Source organism: Nomascus leucogenys, chromosome 22a (genome assembly GCF_006542625.1).
Source record: "Nomascus leucogenys isolate Asia chromosome 22a, Asia_NLE_v1, whole genome shotgun sequence".
Lineage (NCBI taxonomy): Eukaryota > Metazoa > Chordata > Mammalia > Primates > Hylobatidae > Nomascus > Nomascus leucogenys.
Window position 1 is genome coordinate 51,977,183 of NC_044402.1, and position 21,409 is coordinate 51,998,591.

General features: G+C 45.9%; 1 protein-coding gene across 1 annotated transcript in view; it reads left to right on the forward strand.

Annotated features, from left to right (window-relative positions):
* Positions 1–2,693: 2,693 nt before the first annotated feature.
* Positions 2,694–21,409, forward strand: part of MUC22 (mucin 22) — a 64,640-nt gene continuing 45,924 nt past the window's right edge. The window contains exons 1-3 of the mRNA XM_004092823.2: positions 2,694–3,785; positions 3,865–4,072; positions 4,252–4,467. Of these exons, the coding sequence (XP_004092871.2) occupies positions 2,694–3,785; positions 3,865–4,072; positions 4,252–4,467 (1,516 nt within the window). The remainder of the gene's footprint in view (positions 3,786–3,864; positions 4,073–4,251; positions 4,468–21,409) is intronic.

The following is a 21,409-nucleotide window of genomic DNA, read 5'->3' on the forward strand; positions in this document are numbered from 1 at the left end:
TGGAGCTCTCCTGACACAGCTTTCCCAGCTGCACAGTCATTGCTGTGTAGAGGAACTAATACTTGAGCGGCTTTCTTCTTATAGTTGGATAACTCTGTTTCCTTATAAATATTTTTCTTTATAAATAGAGAGCGCTGTCCCATCAATCCTGCATCCTTATACCAAGAGTCCTGAGGGTTTTCCTAAATGTTCAGCTGCCTGTTGAGGCATTCCACATTTTTAAATGCATTGCTGTTTGTTGGTATAACCGTACAGCCTTTTCCGGGTCTACATTTTCTCTGAGCTTTCCAGCTTGCTCCAATGCCTCTGAGGTTGCTGCGTCAGGGCTGCTGTTTTTTAGATCCATCAAAGGCTGGTGATTTCTGCATTTCCTTCAACATTGTGCCAACTAGGTTGGGCGCGGTGGCTCACACCTGTAATCCCAGCACTTTGGGAGACTGAGGTGGGCGGATCACTTGAGGTCAGGAGTTCATGGCTAACATAGTGAAACCCCATATCTACTACAAATATAAAAGTTAGCCGGGCATGGTGACGTGTGCCTGTAGTCCCAGCTACTCGGGAGGCTGAGGCAAGAGAATCACTCAAACCCAGGAGGCGGAGGTTGTAGTGAGCCGAGATCACACCACTGCACTCCAGCCTGGGCAAAAAGAGCGAAATTCCATTTAAAAAAACAAAACAAAACAAAACAAGAAAACATTGCGGCAATTTGCTCAGAAGCGCTACTTTTCCATATTCAGAAGGGCACTGTCACAATACGGCTTCCATTTTGAAAAACCAGTCTGCAGGTATTTCTTTGCTTTGGGCCTCTCATTTCTTTTTTGGTCCTGCACATGGTCCTGCATGGAGGACAGGAGGGACTTTTCCTTTTGGCCCCTGAAAGAGTCCCAGTCAGCTATGCATAGGTTTTTCATTTCGGACATCATCCATTTACTTATTCATGATCTCTCTCCCTTATTTGAATATAAGCTCTGTATCAACTTTTCAATCACTGTATCCCATGCCTGGCACATCATGTGGCCCACAGAAGGTTCTTAAGGAATATGTTTGAATAAATGAATGAGAAGGCCTCGATGCAGAGAGTGTTTATCAGAGAGAAACCAAGACTAATCCCCCAGATTCTTCTCTAATCCATTCCCAGTGCTACCACTTGATCTAGTATGTTATACTAGAAAAGTAAATAAATGAAAGTAAGAAAGACAGGAAGGAAGGAAGTAAAGAAAGAAGGAAGGAATTAAAGAACAAAGGAAGGAAGGAAGAGAAAGAAAGAAAGAAAGAAAGAGAGAAAGAAAGAAGGAAGAAAAGAAAGAAAGAAAGAGGGAGGGAGGGAGGGGGGAGGTGAGAGGAGGGGAGCGGAAGAAATCTTCCCAAGGACTTTTCCCCCTAGTATTTCCTTGTGTCTCTTTACAAACTGCCTAACTCATCAACTCATCAACCTTGACCACCTGAAGAGGCTGGAAAGAAGCTGGCCTCCTGTGAATTTTACACCCTGGTGCTCTCAGATGGTGGATGAGAACCTACAGGCTCTCCTCAGGCAGGGATCGTGTGCTGAATGTCCCAAAGAGTGACGGGAGACTTGCACCAGAGTGTCTCTGCTCAAGCTGCCCTCCTATGACCTCCTTGTCACTTCCACTCAGACAACGGGATTCTTCTGATCAGTGCAGATGACCTGGATGAGGTTTTCTCTCTTTCTTTTTTTTTTTTTTTTTGAGACAGAGTTTTGCTCTTATTGCCTAGGCTGGAGTGCAATGGCGTGATCTCGGCTCACTGCAACCTCTGCCTCCTGGGTTCACGTGATTCTCCTCCCTCAGCATCCTGAGTAGCTGGGATTACAGGCATGCACCAGCACACCTGGCTAATTTTGTATTTTTAGTAGAGACAGGGTTTCTCCATGTTGGTCAGGCTGGTCTCGAACTCCCAACCTCAGGTGATCTGCCTGCCTCGGCCTCCCAAAGTGTTGGGATTACAGGCATGAGCCACTGTGCCTGGCCCTGGATGAGGTTTTCAAACAACACACTTTCCCCTAGTCTGATGAGACCCAACTATCCTTAGTGTTATAACACACACAGAGATAATGTGGAGCCTGCTTAACATAGGTTAGGTTTTATTTCACCTAGGCAAGTACAGTGCCAAAAAACATTGTGGCAGAAAGGACAAAGTGCCAAGCAGATCGATCAAATGACTCATGCACTACAGAAGCACAGCTGAATCAGCAACCGGGCCCTTAGCTGCCGGAGAAAACTGCAAATGCTGAGCCTGTAAAATACATGATTCCAAATAAAAGGTAATGACACCAGCAGTTCTGCTGATTTAAAGGAAACAAGGAAGAGATATGCACGATGCTCCTAATTAAATATCAAAAATGTAAAGTAGGTGTCGTATTTGACTAAAAATTGATATTTTTCAGGGAGGACTATGCCCCCAGGGCCCACCGTAGCCTTTGAGACCATGGTGGAGTGTGTGTCCACAATGGCCTCAACCACAGGCTCTGAGAGTACCTCAACCTCTGAGATCATCGCCATCTCCACCACGGACTTTGAGACCTCCATAGGCTCAGAAGCCACCACAACTATTGTTGCAGCCTCTGAGGTTACCACACCCTCCACCACAGCATCTGTGCCACTGTGGCCTCTACCACCAGCTCTGAGAGCAGCACAGCCACCGGCACAGCCTCTGAGATCATCACGTCCTCTACAATGTCTGTGTCAGCCACAGCCCCCAGCACAGCCTCTGAGATCACCATGAGCTCTGCAGCCATCCCAGTCTCCTCCACAGCTTATGAGACCATGAGGTTCTCCACTGCAGTGTCCGAGCCAGTGACAGCCTCTATCCCAGCCCTTAAGTCCACCCTGGTGTTCACCACAGTCTCTAACACCACCACTTCTTCCACAGTAACATCTGTGCCCACCACAGCTTCCACCTCAGGCTCTAAGAGCACAACAGCCTGTGAGGCCACCATGTCTGAAACTACCATTGCTGCCGTCACAGCCTCTGAGGACGCCACAGTCTCCACTCGAACCTCTGTGATAACTGCAGAGTCTGTGCCCCACACAGCCACCAAAACACCTACTGACACCACCACAGCATCTGTGTCCACCACACTCCCCAAGAACACCACACCCTCCGTGATAACATCTACAACTTCCACAGCTCCCAACACAGCCTCTAAAACCATGACCACAGCTTCCGAGACCACCATGACCTCTACAATAACATCTCTGCCCACCACAGTCTTCACCACAACCTCTAAAATCACCGCAGGCTCTGAGACCCCCACAGCCTCCACCGCACACTCTGAGACCACTACAATCTCCACAAAAGCCTCTGGGACAACTGTAGAGTCTGTGCCCGCTATAGCCCCTCCAACACGTGCTGAGACCACCACAGCATCTGCGCCCACCACAACCTCTACCACAGGCTCTGAGAACACCGAACGCTACACAGTATCATCTGTGCCCACCACAGTCTTCGCTACAGCCTCTGAAAGCAGCACAGGTTCTGAGACCACCACAGCCTCCACCTCTGCCACTGAAGCGACTACAGCCATGACCACAGCCATGACCACAGGCTCTGAGACTGCTATGGTCTCCGCCAAAGCTCCTGTGACTACCACACAGTCTGGGTTCTCCGCAGCCGCCATAATGCCTGCTGAGATCACTACAGCGTCTGTGTCCACCACAGCCTCCACCACACTCTATCAGAACACCATAGACTCCGTGACCAAGTCTGTGCCCACCATGGACTCTACCATAGCCTCCAAGAGCACCACTCTCTCCAAGAGAATATCTGTGCCTACTGCAGTCTTTATCAAAGCCCCTGAAACCACCACAGGCTCTGAGATCACTCTGGCTTCCATCATAACCTCAGGAACCACTGCAGTCTGTGACTACATTGGCCTCTAGCAAAGATTCTGAGATCCCCACAGCCTGGATGATAACCCCTGTGCCTACCATAGCTCCCACCTCAGCCTCTGAAACTACTGAGGCCTTCTCCACAGCCTCTGAGTCCACCACATCCTCTTTCAAAATATTTGTGTCCACCACATCCTGGCTTCCACTATGGCCTTTGAGGCCACGTCAACCTCCGAGACCCCCACTACCTCCGCAATAGTGTCTGTGCCCACAACAACCTCCAAAATTACTTCTGAGAACACTGCAGGATTTTTGTCCATGATGGGCTCTGAGACCACCACAGCCTCCACTACAAGATCTGAGACCACTACAGCCACTGAAACCTCCACGGCTTCCCTCACAGATTCTGAGACCCCCACTGCCTCCATAATAGTATCTGTGCCCACAACAGCCTCCCCCACAGACTCTGAGACCACTACAGCCTCCACTACAGTATCCATGAGCAACATGGCTGCGAGCACAGCCTCTGAGGTCACTTCAGGGTCTGGAAGCAGCATGGCTTCCACCACAGGCTCTGAGACCACTACGCCATCCACAGCAGTATCTGTGACCTCCACAGCCTTCGCTTTGGCCTCATTGCTCTTCTTGGCCTCTACCACAGCCTCTGGGCCACTGCAACCTCCACCACTGTCTCTGCCACTTTTGTGCCCACCAAGGTCACTGACATTTCTACTCAGACCATCACCAAAACAGTTGTGTCAGGTACTAACCCTCATGTCTTCTCTGATCACACACATTTTAATTTAGGTACCATAATGGACAGCAGAGGCAAAAGTGGCAATCAGAAGAGTCCAACTCATGCAGAGCTCTGGCATTGGCTAATTAATCACAGTGTTCCTAGAAGTGAAATTGATAGGAAGCCTACTGCATTCCTATTTAATTTATACAAGCAGAGAACTTCTAGGTTGAATGGACAAAAGACTAATTTGAATTATAAAAACAGAATCATGGCCCCTCAACCAATTTCCAGACTTGAGCCAGTTCACAGACCCAGATCCCCTTGAATGAATGGGAGGCTGGGTCCCCTTGAGGAAGGACCCCACTACATTACCAACAATTTATGCAGTGAATCTTTCTCCCATCCTTCCCCAAGAAGACCTCTGGCCTTTTACCAGGGTAACTGTGTACTGGGGAAAGGGAAATGATTAGACATTTTGGGGACTACTGGACACTGGCTCTGAGCTGGCGTTGATTTCAGGAGACCCAAAATATCATTGTGGCCCTCCAGTTAAAGTATGGGCTTATGAGGCCGGGTGTGGTGGCCTATACCTGTAATCCCAGCATTTTGGAAGTCCAAGGCGGGTGGATCACAAGGTCAGGACTTCGAGACCAGCCTGGCGAACATAGTGAAACCCTCTCTCTATTAAAAATACAAAAATAAGCTGGGTATGGTGGTACACGCATGTAGTCCCAGCTACTTGGGAGGCTGAGGCAGGAGAATAGCTTGAACCCGGGAGGTGGAGGTTGTGGTGAGCTGAGATCCGCCACTGCACTCCAGCCTGAGCAACAGAGCGAGACTCCGTCTCAAAAAAAAAAAAAAAAAAAAAGTAGGGGTTTATGGAAGTCAGGTAATTAATGGAGTTTTAGCCCAGGTCTGACTTACAGTGGGTCCAGTGGGTCCCTGGCCTCATCCTGTGATCATTTCCCCAGTGCCAGAATGCGTAATTGGCATATACTTAGCAGCTGGCAGAACCCCTACATTGGCTCTGTGACTGGTAGGGTGAGGGTTACTATGGTGGGAAAGGCCAAGTGGCAGCCATTAGAGCTGCCTCTACCTAGAAAAATAGTAAATAAAAAAAAAAATCACATCCCAGGAGGGACTGCGGAGATTAGTGCCACCATCAAGGACTTGAAAGACACAGGGGTGGTGATTCCCACCATATCCCCATTCAGTTCTCCCATTTGGCCTGTGCAGAAGACAGATGAATCTTGGAGAAGGACAGTGGATTATCGTAAGCTTAACCAAGTGGTGACTCCAATTACAGCTGCTGTACCAGATGTTGTTTCATTGCTTGAGCAAATTAACTCATCTCCTGGTACCTGGTATGCAGCCATTGACTTGGCAAATGCCTTCTTCTCCATTCCTGTCCATAGGCCCACCAGAAATAGTTTGCCTTCAGCTGGCAAGGCCAGCAATACACATTTACTGTCCTACCTCAGGGGTATATCAACTCTCCAGCTTTGTGTCATAATCTTATTCGGAGAGAGCTTGATCACTTTTTGCTTCTGCAAGATATACTGGTCCATTACATTGATAATATTATGCTGATTGGGTCCAGTGAGCAAGAAGTAGCAAACACACTGGACTTATTGGTGAGATATTTGTGTGCCTGAGGATGGGAAATAAATCTGACTAAAATTCAGGGAACTTCTACCTCAGTAAAATTTCTAGGGGTCCAGTGATGTGGGGCCTGTCGAGATATCCTGTCTAAGGTGAAGAAGTTGCTACATTTGGCCCCTCCTACAGCGCCTAGTGGGCTTACTTGGATTTTGGAGGCAACACATTCCACATTTGGGTGTGTTACTCTAGCTCATTTATTGAGTCACCCGAAAGGCTGACAGTTTTGAGTGGGATCCAGAACAGGAGAAGGCTCTGCAACATGTCCAGGCTGCTTTGCAAGCTGCTCTGCTACTTGGGCCATATGACCCAGCAGATCCAATGGTGCTTGAGGTGTCAGTGGCAGATAGGGATGCTGTTTGGAGCCTTTGGCAGGCCCCCATAAGTGAATCACAGCAGAGGCCTCTAGGATTTTGGAACAAGGCCCTGCCATTTCTGCATGTGACTACTCTCCTTTTGAGAGAGAGCTCTTGGCCTATTACTGGGCCTTGGTGGAAACTGAACATTTGACTATGGGTCATCAAGTCATCATGTGACCTGAACTACCTATCATGAACTGGGTGCTTTCTAATCCATCTAGCTATAAAGTGGGTCAGTGTGCGGCAGCATTCCATCATCACATATAAGTGGTATACACATGATCGGGCTCGAGCAGTTCCTGAAGGCACAAGTAAATTACATGAGGAAGTGGCTCAAATGCCCATGGTCTCCACTCCTGTCACCCTGCTTTCTCTTCCCCAGCCTGTACCGATGACCTCATGGGGAGTTCCCTATGATCAGTTGACAGAGGAAGAGAAGACTAGGGCCTGGTTCACAGATGGTTCTGCATGATATGGAGACACTACCCGAAAGTGAACAGTTGCAGCACTACAGCCCCTCTCTAGGACATCCCTGAAGGACAGTGGTGGAGGGAAATATTCTCAGTGGGCAGAACTTCAAGCAGTGCACTTGGTTCTGCACTTTGCATGGAAGGAGAATGGTCAGATGCGTGATTATTTACTGATGCATAATCAGTAAGGGGTTTGGCTGGTGGTCAGGGACTTGGAAGAAGCATGACTGGAAAATTGGTGACCAAGAAATTTGGGAAAGAGGTATGTGGATGGACTGAGTGGTCAAAAACTGTGAAGATACTTGTATCTCATGTGAGTGCTCACCAACAGATGACCTCAGCAGAGGAGGATTTTAATAATCAAGTGGATACAATGACCCATTCTGTGGATACCATTCAGCCTCTTTCCCCAGCCAACCCTGTCATCGCCCAATAGGCCCATGAACAAAGTGGCCATGGTGTCAGGGATGGAGGTTATGAATGGGTTCAGCAACATGGACTTCCATTCACCAAGGCTGACCTGGCTATGGCCACCGCTGAATGCCCAATTTGCCCGCAGCAGAGACCAACACTGAACCCTCAGTATAGCACCATTCCTCAGGGTGATCAGCCAGCTGATTACTGGCTGGACCTCTTTCATCATGGAAAGGGCAGAGGTTTGTCCTCACTGGAATAGACACTTACTCCGGATATGGGTTTACCTATCCTGCATGCAGTGCTTCTGCCAAGGCTACCATCTGTGGACTCACAGAATGCCTTATCCACCATCATGGTATTCCACACAGCATTGCCTCTGACCAAGGCACTCACTTTACAGCTAAAGAAGTGCAGCAGTGGGCTCATGCTCATGGAATTTACTGGTCTTACCATGTTCCCCATTATCCTAAAGCAGCTGGATTTACAGAACGGTGGAATGGCCTTTTGAAGTCACAATTACAACATCAACTAGGTGACAATACTTTGCAGGGCTGGGGCAAAATTCTCCAGAAGGCTGTGTATGCTCTGAATCAGTGTCCAATGTATGGTACTGTTTCTCCCATAGCCAGCATTCATGGGTGCAGGAAGCAAGGGGTGGAAGTGGAAGTGGCACCACTCACCATCACCCCTAGTGATCCACTAGCAAAATTTTTGCTTCATGTTCCTGTGACATTACATTCTGCTGGCTAGAGGTTTTAGTTCCAGAGGGAGCAATGCTGCCACCAGGAGACACAACAATGATTCCATTAAACTGGAAGTTAAAATTGCCACCTGGAGACTTTGGGCTCCTTCTACCTTTACATCAACAGGCTAAGAAGGGAGTTACAGTGTTGGCTGCGGTGATTGACCCAGACTATTCTTGATGAAGTCAGTCTACTACTCCACAATGGAGGTAAGGACAAGTGTGCATAGAATACTTGAGATCCATCAGGGCGTCTCTTAGCATTACCATGCCCTGTGATTAAGGTCAATGGGAAACTACAACAGCCCAATCCAGGCAGGACTACAAATGACCAGGACTACAAATGACCCGGACCCTTCAGGAATGAAAGTTTGGGTCACTCCACCAGGAAAAAACCATGACCTGCTGAGATGCTTGCTAAAGGCAAAGGGAATACAGAATGGGTAGTAGAAGAATACTAGCTACGGCCACGTGACCAGCTGCAGAAAGAGCACTGTAATTGTCATGAGCATTTCCTCCTTCTTTTGTTAAAAACACGTTTGTACATGTATACACTTGTACTAAGAAAATATCTTCATTTTATTTCCTTTCTCCTTTATTATGTGATGTAAGATTTATTGACTTCACATCAGCATTTAAGTATTACTAACTTTATGTAATAGTATATGGGTTGGGGATTGGTGTGTTTCCGGTTGTATGAAGGATAGTTGTATTATGCTGGGCGTAATAATGACCTTCTTATTGTCTTTATTTGAAGATTTTGTATGATCTCAGGAGATGCGCATGGGTTCAAGTTGACAAGGGGTGGACTTGTGATGGTTAATACTGAGTGTCAACCTGATTGGACTGAAGGATACAAAGTATTGATCGTGGGTGTGTCTGCGAGGGTGTTACCAAAGGAGATTAACATTTGAGTCAGTGGCCTCAGAAAGGCAGACCCACCCTTAATCTGGGTGGGCACAATCTAATCAGCTGCCAGCATGGCTAGAATTTAAGCAGGCAGAAAAATGTGAAAAGAGAGACTGGCCTAGCCTCCCAGGCTACATCTTCCTCCCGTGCTGGATGCTTCCTCAGTTTTGGAACTCAGACTGGCTCTCCTTGCTCCTCAGCCTGCAGACGGCCTATTGTGGGGCCTGGTGATAGTGTGAGTTAATATTTAATAAACTCCGCTTTATATATATTCCATCAGTTCTGTCGCTGTAGAGAACCCTGACTAATACACCCCTCTTCCAACATTGGAGATTACAATTCGACATGAGATTTGGGCAGGGACACAAATCCAAATCATATCACCTTGCTCCAGTCTAAGACCAAACAATTGTGTTCATTCTCTGGCACTTTCCATCAGCAAGCCAGTTACATCTGATTCTATCCTCTTGGTTCTGAGCACACTCACCTCTATTCTGGTGACTGGTGCTGTTTGTGATCCTATTTTCACCACTTCTAACCTAGGCACACCCATTGCTACCTAAGCCGCCACCACCTCTGCTGTGTTGATTCTCGCTGGCACCTGTCTGAGCCCACCCTCTCCTGTCCCTGTGAGCAGGCTTCTCCACTTGGGTCAGGTCCTCCCACATCTGCCCAAGCACACTCACCCCACCTTTGCTGACCACCACAGTGTGGTAGATGATGTCACCTCTGTCCCAGCCACGGCCACTGGCATGCCCATGAGTGAATCCAATTCTGTCATCTCCTCCTCCAGCTCCCTGCTTACGCCCAGTGATCACAGTCACAAAAGAAGTAGGGCCTGCCACTTTGTATACAAGCCCGCCCTCTTCTATTTGGGTGGCCACTTCTGAAGTCAAATAGATCTTCCACTTCCGTACCCATCATGGTCACGTTTCCTCAACCTTCTGCCTCCTCCATCACCAGCTCCACCAGGTGACACATTCTACCTCCTCCTCTGTATGACACCCACCTCTATTGTGAGGACACGGCCACAGGGGAATGGCTTTCTACCCTCTCTCCTCCCCCACCACCCCTCTCCTGAGCTACTCTCACCATAGGCATGTTAGATTCACCCCGCTCTGCTCTAAGCCCTCCCACTCCCCTTTAATTATCTCTGCTATGAATGCATCATGTTGTGTGACCCCTGGAACCAGTCCTACCACCCCTACCTCTGTCACCATGGCCCCTGGAATGGACTCCACGGCCTCTGCTGCAGCCGTCCTGTGACCGGAATAGTCTCAAAACCTCTGACCTGGGTACATCCACTATGGGAGCATCATCTACCACCTCAGCCCCCGGCTTCAGGACCACTACAGGATCCACCCGTGAGCCAACCAGCAGCACCTGCCAGTAAACAGGCCCAGTGTCCACGGGCACAAACACAGTTAGCATGAGCCACACACCCAAACATGTGATCAAACTGAGTGGACTTTTACAGCCCCAGGCCATCGTGCTCATTTCCCTGGCTGTAGTCATGGTTGGTGTTGGATTGTCAGTAGGACTGAGGTTTTGCCTTGTGAGTGACTGTGCATGGAAATGGGCAGAGCCTTCCTGAGAAGATAGATCATGAGGAGGAATAGAATTGACGGAAAAAGGGCCACTAGGCTATTAGCATGGAGAGGGGTATGGAGAGTCACTTGTACCCTAGTCAAATCAACCAAGAGCGCAGGAGCAAATGTATAGTCCCAGAAAGTCAGGTTTATCAGTTTGTTGCAAAGTGGGAGGCTGTATACCGGGGAGCTGAGGAGCTTCTCACCAAACAATGGAAATGTCATTACAGTATTGGGGGAAATGTCATTATAGTATTGGGGGAAAGTGTGGATTTTTTGGTGAAATTTAAATGAAAGAATTTTAAAAGGCTCCAAAGAAAGCAGGGCTGTTTGTAAAGGGGTCACCAGCAACTTGAAACTGAAATAGATTCAGTTTCCTTGGAAACTACACAGTTAAAATGAACGTGGAATGTTGTATTCAGAAACCCCTTATCTGTACCCCAGTTGGAATTGGAGGCTGCTTCTCTGTGTCAAAGTCACTTAGAGTTTCCACACAAGAATGGGATATTTCCTTCTTATTGATTTAGAATCAAACAGCGAATTTGTAATGGTCTGTGATTTTAGAGAATGAAATTTTTCATTGGCTAAATCACTGCAAGTGAGTCGGTCACTGGAAGTGAGTAAGGGCTGTGATACTTCACAGCCGCAGTGTGCCCTGGGGTAAAATATTCCTCTCAGTGCCTCTCACAGCTTGCTCCAACTATGCTGTCATGCATCTACCTCCTGATGGACAGCGGCCGACTGCTACTTTCGCAGTCTGATTTTTACTGTCTCACATAGACCAGGGAGAAGGAGAAAGACAGAAAATATAAGTGATAGATATAGCAGGAAGAAAAAAAAAAGAAGGAGAAGGAGAAAAGAAGAAGGAGAAGGAGAAGAAGAAGAAGCCGGGGGTGGTGGCTCACACCTGTAATCCCAGCACTTTGGGAAGCCGAGGCGGGAGGATCACCTGAGGTCAGGAGTTCGAGAGAAGCCTGACCAAAATGGTGAAATCCCATCTCTACTAAAAATACAAAAATTAGCCAGTGTGGCGGTAGGCACCTGTAATCCCAGCTATTCGGGAGGCTGAGGCAGGAGAACTTCTTGAACCCCTGAGACGGAGGTTGTAGTGAGCCGAGATTGCACCACTGCACTCAAGCCTGGGCTACAAGAGCGAAACTCCATCTCAAGAAAAAAAGAAGAAGAAGAAGAAAGAAGAAGAAGAAGAAGAAGAAGAAGAAGAAGAAGAAGAAGAAGAAGAAGAAGAAGGAGAGGAAGAGGAAGAGGAAGAAGGAGAAGGAGAAGAAGGAGAAGGAGAAGGAGAAGGAGAAGGAGAAGGAGAAGAAGAAGAGGAGGAGGAAGAGGAGGAAGAGGAGGAAGAAGAAGAAGAGGAAGAAGAGGAATAAGAAGAAGAAGAAGAAGGAAGAAGAAGAAGAAGAAGAAGAAGAAGAAGAAGAAGAAGAAGAAGAAGAAGAAGAAGAAGAAGAAGAAGAAGAAGAAGGAAGACGAAGAGGAAGGGGGTCCCACGTGAGAGGAAAGTGTCTGGGTATGAATAGCAGAGCATTGAGAATATGATGGAAAATGTGTCATAAAATAGCTGGGAACTGTAACACTAGAAAAAGCATCTTTGGAAAGTGATGAACATTTAGGTCCTCAACAGGTTTTTCACTTTCAAGATAGATAAAATCATAAGCTCCTTCCAGGGTGAGAGTGGGGCACCCCCCACCTCATGGCTTTATGATTTTACCCAAGTGGAAACAAATTCACTTTTCTAGGTACCTCTTAGCACAACTCAAATAGGTTGGAAATTTCAAAACTCTTCATTAGATACTAAGAGAAGTTGATGAAGAAATGTCCTTCTGGAGAATGGAGATCGTGGAAATGCTCCCCCTGGTGTAGGGGAGGATTTGACGTTCCAGAGGCCCCAGCCCTCCGCAGTTCTCGGTGCCGGTGTGACAGCCACTGGCCAGCAGCAGACTGCGTTCTATTGTCCATCCTGGTCTTAATCTTCTATTCAAATGTATTTTTCTTGTCTATTTTAAGAAATAGAACATTTGTATTTTCCCATTTTGGCTTTATGTATTCCTGTACGTGGTCTTATAAATTTGTAGGATGGGCCAGAGTGAGTACACAATACATAAATGAGAAATTCCCACAAGCCACAAACAGTTAACGTAATTTACAATCAACTTACCTGAGTTTCTTATTTCAGAGTCTCTGACCCCTCCCTAAGGGAAGAACAATATGTGACTCACCAGCCATGAGTAACCCCCTAAATATTTAAGATAAAGATGTAATATTAGTAACTAGCATTTTATTAACTATCTACTAGGTATGAGGTCCAGGGCCCAGAGTGCTTAGAGAGCATCATCTCTTCTTTGCTCTGCTCGGCCACCCTTGGGAGTGCGTACTCCTATTATCCCATTTACAGACTAGAAAACTGCAGGCAGAGACATAAGTAATTTGCTGAAGACCACAGGACAAGGCCATGCAGAGCTAGGCTCTAATTCTGGTCTGCTTGGCAGGAGAGCCTGTGTTCTTAGCCACAGTGTGTGTTTGCTTTTTTGAGCCGAAGCCTCACCCTGTCACCCAGGCTGGAGTGCAATGGCGTGATATCGGCTCACTGCAACCTCCACCTCCCGGGTTCAAGCAATTCTCCTGCCTCAGCCTCCTGAGTACCTGGGATTACAGGCATGTGCCACCGTGCCCAGCTAATTTTTTGTATTTTTAGTAGAGATGGGGTGTCACCATGTTGGGCAGGCTGCTCTGGAACTGCTGACCTCATGATCAGCCCACCTCGGCCTCCCAAAGTGTTGTGATTACAGGCGTGAGCCACCGCACCTGGCCCACAGAGTTTTTTAGATAGTTCTCCAACCTTTAGCTCTTTGTGGGCTCTCTCTTATTTTTATTTTTCTTTAAAAATTGACGTGTAATTCTTACCAATAAAGAATAAGTATGCAAGGCAATAGATATGTTAATTAATTTGATTTAATAATTTCAAAATATATACATATATCAAAACGTCACGTTGTACACCATAAGTATATGCAATATTTATTCACCAGCTTTGAAAGTGGGAAAAACACAAACTGTTTCCTCTGCTCTCACACCACCACCAACACAAAACACTTCTGTGACCAAATTAAGAGGGGAAGTTCTTCCCACACTAAGCAAGCAATCAATTCTGCAGCAGACACCAGCTCAGTGTCCTCCGATTCAGTGCTGGCACTGCCTGCCTGGAGATAGCATCAGATCCACAGACTGAGCGCACAGTCCCTCAACACCAACCCCTCCTTCCCACAGGCTGCAAGTCCAGGCCTCTGGAACTTCTGACCAACTGGAGCAAGTTGGAGTTGGCTACTCCTGTTTGGTTTCGATTAATTTGCAGGAGTGGCTCACTGAACTCAGGGAAACACCTTTACTGGTCTATTACAAAGGATATTACATAGGATACAGGTGAAGAGGCGTAGAGGGAGAAAGAGCAGGGAGCTTCCATGCCCTCCCCAGCATCCCACCCTCCAGGAACTTCCATATGTTCTCTGAGCCCTGGCCTTCGGGGTTTTTACGGAGGCTTCATTATGTAGGTATACTTGATTAAACCATGGCCACTGGTAATCAACTTAACCTTCAGTCCCCTCTCCTTCCTGGAGGTTAAGGGTTAAGGGGTGGTGCCTTGGTCTTTCTGGTGATTAGCCCCCATCCTGTAGCCAACAGTTGACTCATTCACATACAAAAAAAAAAAAAATCAGTTTTCAGTATCTAAGGATTTTAGGAGCTGCATGCCAGGAAATGGGTAGAAGTCCAAATATATGTCTCACGTATCAACTTAATACAGTTGGGAGAAAGGTTAAAAGTTAAATTACACTTAAAAATAAAAAGACAGCCGGGCGCAGTGGCTCACGCCTGTAACCTCAGCACTTTGGGAGGCTGAGGCGGGTGGATCATCTGAGGTCAGAAGTTCAAGACCAGCCTGGCCAACATGGGGAAACCCCATCTCTACCAAAAATACAAAAATTAGTAGGGCGTGGTGACTCAGGCATGTAATCCCAGCTACTCTGGAGGATGAGGCAGGAGAATTGCTTGAACCTGGCAGGCAGAGGTTGCAGTGAGCCGAGATCATGCCACTGCTCTCCAGCTTGGGTAGCAGAGCAAGACTCTGTCTCAAGAAATAAAAAAAAATAAAAAGAACAATATTAATTGAAAAAAAAATACTGTTCACAGATGGAAAAATTTTGAACTATAACTTACAAAAGTACACAAATATTATTTGTACAGCTTGATTAATTTTAAAATGTTTAAACACTTGTATAACCATTACCCAACTTAGAATATGGAATATTTCTACCATCTGAGTAGTTTATTTTGTAGCCCTTCCCAGATAATACCCACTCCATCAAAGGTAAACACTGTTCTAGCTTCTATTTTATGAACTTTAAAAAAAAAATTCCACTTTAATTTTTGGATGGGGTCTCGCTCTGTCACCCAGGCTGGAGTCTAGTGGTGCCATCTTGGCTCACTGCAGCTTCTATCTCCTGGGTTCAAGTGATTCTCTCGCCTTGGCCTCCGAAAGTACTAGGATTACTGGCATGAGCCACTGTACTTGGCCTTATGAACTTTTATTTGTTTTCACCTGACCTCATAGACAGGTAACCTTTTTGGTTGATTAACACAATAAAAGACGCCCTACTCCTAGCTGACTCTACTTCCAGGTACAGGATGTGAATTTACCTTGTCTCTCTCTCTTTTTTTTTTTTTTTTGTAGAGATGGGGTTTCACCATGTTGCTCAGGCTGGTCTCTGGAATGCCTGGGCTCAAGCAATCCGCCTACCTCAGCCTCCAAAAGTTTTGGGATTACAGGTATGAGACACCATGCCCAGACTTACCTTGTCTTGAAAGTTGAGCAGCATAGATCCCTACCAAGGTATAAGTATGCTAATTAGGAAGACTGTTTTCTCCAAGAAATAAATAAATGATAGGAAGAGAGTCCTAAATATCATCCACACACACACACAGGAAGACTTGATGAGAAAATAGACAATATTGAAAAGTGAAAATTTATGAGTTTTGATAATCCAAGAAGGTTTAATGATAAGGAAGAAAAGGAGTTAACTACTAATATATATATTTTTCTCTTTTCTCTTTTAGAAGGATCTTTCTTTACCCTGACAAATAGAGGCATTTATAACCTCCATGACCACAGCCTTGGCCTTGGTCTATACCTGGACTCAGTTCTGGGCTCTGGGACATTCCACAGCCTGTGAAATGCAGTCATTCATGGAGGGGGACTTGAGATGGGACACGCAGGAACACATGGCTTTGGACATGGCATGGACTATGAACTGAGCCACAGCCATAGAGATGACTGTGGAGTGAATCATGGCGGGCATTGTGGACTTGGAGGAGGCTACAGCAATAACCATGAAATGCATCACAGAGGAGGTCACCAAAGAAGAGGAGAGTGTGGACATAAACTGGATAATGGAAGGTGCTATGGAAAAGAAAATCTTGGGGAAGAAGGGGGATGATGGAGAAGGTAGTGACCATAAAATGGGTCAGGATGGGCTTCCCTGAGGTCTCCAAAGAATTGGCCATAGAGATGGTCATGATCAAGATCAAGAAAAGAACCAGAGAAAAGAGCACAGAGGGTTTGGCCAATGAGACAGCCAGAAAAATAGGGAGTGGCTCTGGAGGAGACCTGCAGCCTCATCAGGTTTGGGTGTGAGCTCAAGTGAAAATATCCCCTGAGCTTAAACATGGTTCCAACTCTTGTGGGGAGGAGGGGTCACGATGATCAAGCTCAGAACAATTTCTCTTTGATCTCTCAACACACAAGTCAGAACTCTTTAGGCTTTGGCTTTCTATCGTTTCCTCAGGATGGAACCTGACCAGTAGGAGGAAGAATAAGATTATTGCAGTTTATAATAATGGAGGAGGTAAAAAATTTCACCTGAGAATTTGTAATTACACGACTTTCTTCATTTGGATTTGTAACTTCAAACTGTACAAACTGAGTAGATCAGAAAACCCTCTTAGACTCACTCAGTGCCCTCCAGTTCTTCATCTTTGGGAAGAGTCTCCTTCCCTACTTCTTTGCCTCTTTCAAATGCTATGTGATAAGTTAGAAGAAATTTACTGGGACAGTGCTACAAATTAAAATTTCAAAATACACCTGGCATCTATGTATTTATGTATTTATGTTTGTCTTTTTTATTTTCCCTTTGTCCTTTATTATTGCATGCTTATTAAGTGCCAAACACTACGCTAGTGCCTGTAAATGCATCACCATTTATTTCTCAAAACAATCCAATGATGACTTAAACTTCTTGCTATATAATGGACTATGTGCCCTGACTGAAAATACACTGCAAAGCTAAGTTATGGACTTCAAAATCTTCTTAAAAGAGTCAGTGAATTGGCATGAAAGTATGGAATGCTAAAATTAAAGACTAAATAGGACCCAGGAGGTAAGGGAAGTACTGAAGCCAACTTTTGCGAAACCCAAAGAACTTAAGCTTCGGGTATTACAGCTTCAGTTGGATCAGCCCAAGGTCAGGGGTGGGGAGGGATCACATAAATCTGTAACTTTCAGTGAGAATGTTAACTAAAAATAAACCTGCCCCTCCTCTAAGGAAATGTAAGCAAAATTGCCTGTCTCTAAATTTGGTGCAGAGGAGGGTAGAGGGAGTATCCCTTGAGAAATAAATTGCAACCACAACAACCAACAATACCTTACTTACATGGTTTGTAGCCACAAATTATGCAGTCTAGGTAATTCAAAAGACCGCAATCCTATAGTTTAATTTAAAATAATCCTCAAATTATACAGCATATATATGTATTAAAACATTAAATTGTACCCCATAAGTATGTATAGTAACAATGTCAATAAAATTTTTTAATTAAAAATATAATAATAAAATAATCCTCAAATGGTAATGACTCCATATGCTTGGAAAAAACATGCAAATTCTCTGTGAAAGATCGTACATTAATCTGTAATTCCAGAAATTTGGGAGGCTGAGGCAGTAGGATTTCCTGAGCCCAGGTCGAGGCTGCAGTGAGCTATGCTAGTGCCACTGCAGCCTTGACCTCGACAGATAACATTCCAAGAAAAATAAATTTATAGTCATGATTCTCAAATCATAAGTGAAAACAGATACCATGAGTGAAAACCAGCAAGGAAGGAAACAAAACCAAAAAACTAGACAGCAGTATCAGATCCTCGAAGACTTTAGGTATTGAAATTCTTAAATACAGAATATAAGGTAAGTAGGTTTAAACGTATGTCATGGTTTTATTTTTAATTTTTTTTATTTTTACTTTTTGTGGTACATAGTAGGTGTATATATTTATGGGGTACATGAGATGTTTTGATACAGGTATGCAATGTGAAATCAGCACATCGTGGAGAATGGGGTATCTATCCCCTCAAGCATTTATCCTTTGAGTTACAAAAAATCCAATTACACTCTTTATGTTATTTTAATACATACAATTAAGTTATTATTGACTATAGTTACCCTGTTGTGCTATCAAAGAGTAGGTCTTATTCATTCTTTTTAATTCATTTGTTTTTTAAATTAATTTAATTCATTTAATTAATTCATTCATTAACCATCTCTACCTCCCCCAATCCTCCCACTACCTTTCCCAGCCTCTGGTAACCATCCTTCTAGCCTCTGTGTCCATGAGTTCAATTGTTTTTGATTTTTAGATCCCACAAATAAATGAGAACATGCAATGTTTGTCTTTCTGTGCTGGGCTTATTTCACTTAACATAATGATCTCCATGTCCAGCCATGTTGTTGCAAATGACTGGGTCTCATTCTTTCTTTATGGCTGAATGATGCTCCACTATGTATATGTACCGCATTTTCTTTTCTTGCCTCTCCTCTCCTCTCCTCTCCTCTCCCCTCCCCTCCCCTCCCCTCCTCTCCCCTCCCTTCCCCTCCCCTCCTCTTTTCTTTTCTTTTCTTTTCCAAGATGGAGTCTTGCTCGTCACCCAGGCTGGAGTGCAGTGGCTCGATCTTGGCTCGCTACAACCTCTGCCTCCCAGGTGCAAGCAATTCTCCTGCCTCAGCCTCCTGAGTAGCTGGGATTACAGGTGCCTGCCACCACACCCAGCTATTTTTTGTATTTTTAGTGGAGACGGGGTTTCACCATGCTGGCCAGGCTGGTCTCGAACTCCTGACATCATGATCCTCCTGCCTCTGCCTCCCAAAGTGCTGGGATTACAGGCATGAGCCACCGTGCCTGGCCCTTTTTTTTTTTTTTTTTTTGAGATGGAGTCTCCCTCTGTCGCCCAGGCTGGAGTGCAATGGTACGATCTTGGCTCACTGCAACCTCCGCCTCCTGGGTTCAAGTGATTCTCCTGCCTCAGCCTCCCGAGCCTCTCGAGTAGCTGGGATTACAGGTGCCCGCCACAACACCGGGCTAATTTTTGTATTTTTAGTAGAGAGGGGATTTCGCCATGTTGGCCAGGCTGGTCTCGAACTCCTGACCTCATGATCTACCCACCTTGGCCTCCCGAAGTGCTGGGATTACAGGTGCGTGAGTCACTGTGCCCGGCCTGTACCATGCTTTCTTTATTCATTCATCCGTTAATAGACACTTCCAAATCCTAGCTATTGCAAACAGTGCTGCAACAAACGTTAGAGTGCGGATATCTCTTTGATATGCTGATTTCCTTTCTTTTGGGTACCTACTTAGCAGTGGGGTTGCTGGATCATGTCACGGCTTTATGGTTGTCTGCTAACACCCATTCTCCATCTTTAGCAACAGAACTCTCAAGTGTCAGCTGAGCACACATCTACCCAGCTACAGACAGTCTTTCTCAGTTTCTCTTGCAGCTTAACGTGGCTGTGTGATTGTGTTCAGGCTGAGGGTGTGTAAGCAGACAACAATAACCTTTTTTTTTACAATAATCTTTCATGAAGTTAAAAAACAAGATGAAATTAAAATACTTGATGATATTAGGGTATGATTTGGGAGATGGGCAATATGAATTAAAATGTTCTGAGGTCTTTGTATTATTTTGATAGCGAGTAAAGGTATTAATTACATTAGGCTCCGATAAGTATGCATGCTACAATTTTCAGAGTAGCCTCTAAAAGGTGAAATTTGGACTTGAATCTAGGATCTCTGTTTCTAAATAATTCTGGAAGAAGAAAATTCTTAGAGTGCTATTGGCTTTTCAGCTGCAGAATACTGGCACATCAGAAGGATTGCTGGGAGTCCGGGACCCAAACTGCCACTGAGCGTTCCCGCATACCTGAGCCTCTGGAACTTCCCATCACAGCCACTAGGCAGACTCACTTCTGAGCGTTTCCCAGCACACCGCTGACGCTTTCTGCTTCTCCATCTCACTCATTCAGAGCTCCTTCATGTCTTCAGCCACCTCCTGCTTGCCAGCTTCCTTCTAACAGAACTTGCATGTCAGGAAAGCTCGTTCGCCTACAAATAAACTATCTGAGAGACTGTGTCTTCCAGGAAGCTTCTCGTCATTGTTGGGGGAAATGCAGACAACTCACTTTGGTCATTGCAATGGTTTGGGTATGGTTGTTAGACCCTGCCAAGTCTCATGTTGAAATCTGATTCCCAATGTTGGAGGTGGAGCCTGGTGGGAGGAGTTTGGGTGGTTGAAACAGATCCCTCATGAACAGCTCGGTGCCATTCTCAAACCAGTGAGTTCTCATTCTTAGTTCCCACAAGAACTGGTTATTGAAAAGATCCTGTCACCTCCTCCATTCCTTCTTTCCAGCTTCCTCTCTCTCGCTATATAATCTGTGCAAACCAGCTCCCCTTCTCCTTTGGTCATGAGTGGAAGCTTTTTGAAGCCCTCACCAGTGCAGATGTTGGTGCCACGCTTCTCGTACAGCCTGCAGAACCGTGAGCCAAATAAGCCTCTTTTCTCTATGTCACCCAAAGTCAGGGATTCCTTTATAGCAACACCAATGGACTAAGACAGAAAATACAGACTGTATATTGGAACCCCATCAGCCTGGTCACAGATGCCGTCTCAGACCTCCCCAAACCCTCTGCTCATTTGGGTCTCTTCAGTCACGGTCTTTTAGCTGACTGTTTCCTCTCTGCTGGCCATATCCAAGTGTCCAGACCAAATTCAAGGCTCCTCCAGGACTTGGACTGTTGATCTCCCTCCTCCCATCAGACTTGTGTCCCGATATGGCACTGTGTCTCTCCCTGCGGCGTGTACTCTCCTGAGAGATGCTTCCTTGGAACTGAGGCGAAGGCACATCAGAAGGATCTCAGGGTGGAAAGGCTCCTATAGAGCCCTCTGAAAACGAAAACAAAACAGACGGGAGCTCCTATGGTGGAGGGTCAGAAGGAGACCCTACCCTCCTTCTCCTGCCATGAGTCTGACAGGGGACGTATTCAATACTCTCCCACACCCTCACTTCCCATGCCCCAGAGACCCCAAACATGTTTTCATTCTCTCTCTTCATTATGTCTTCTGGATCTCTCTTCCCCTGTTCCTTCAGTGTGCATTGTTGAGTGCCTACTGCATACTCAGCAACACTCCATTTGTCTTCTGCCCATAACCCAGGAGTCCAGAGTCCTAGTTACTGGTCTCTTTTGGGTCCCCTATTACTGTCTGCTGTAGAGATGTGAGGTCCTACCCTCTTGGCTCAGCTCATTAGGGCTTCTTTCATGCTAAAGCAGGCCCACAGGACTTCCTGA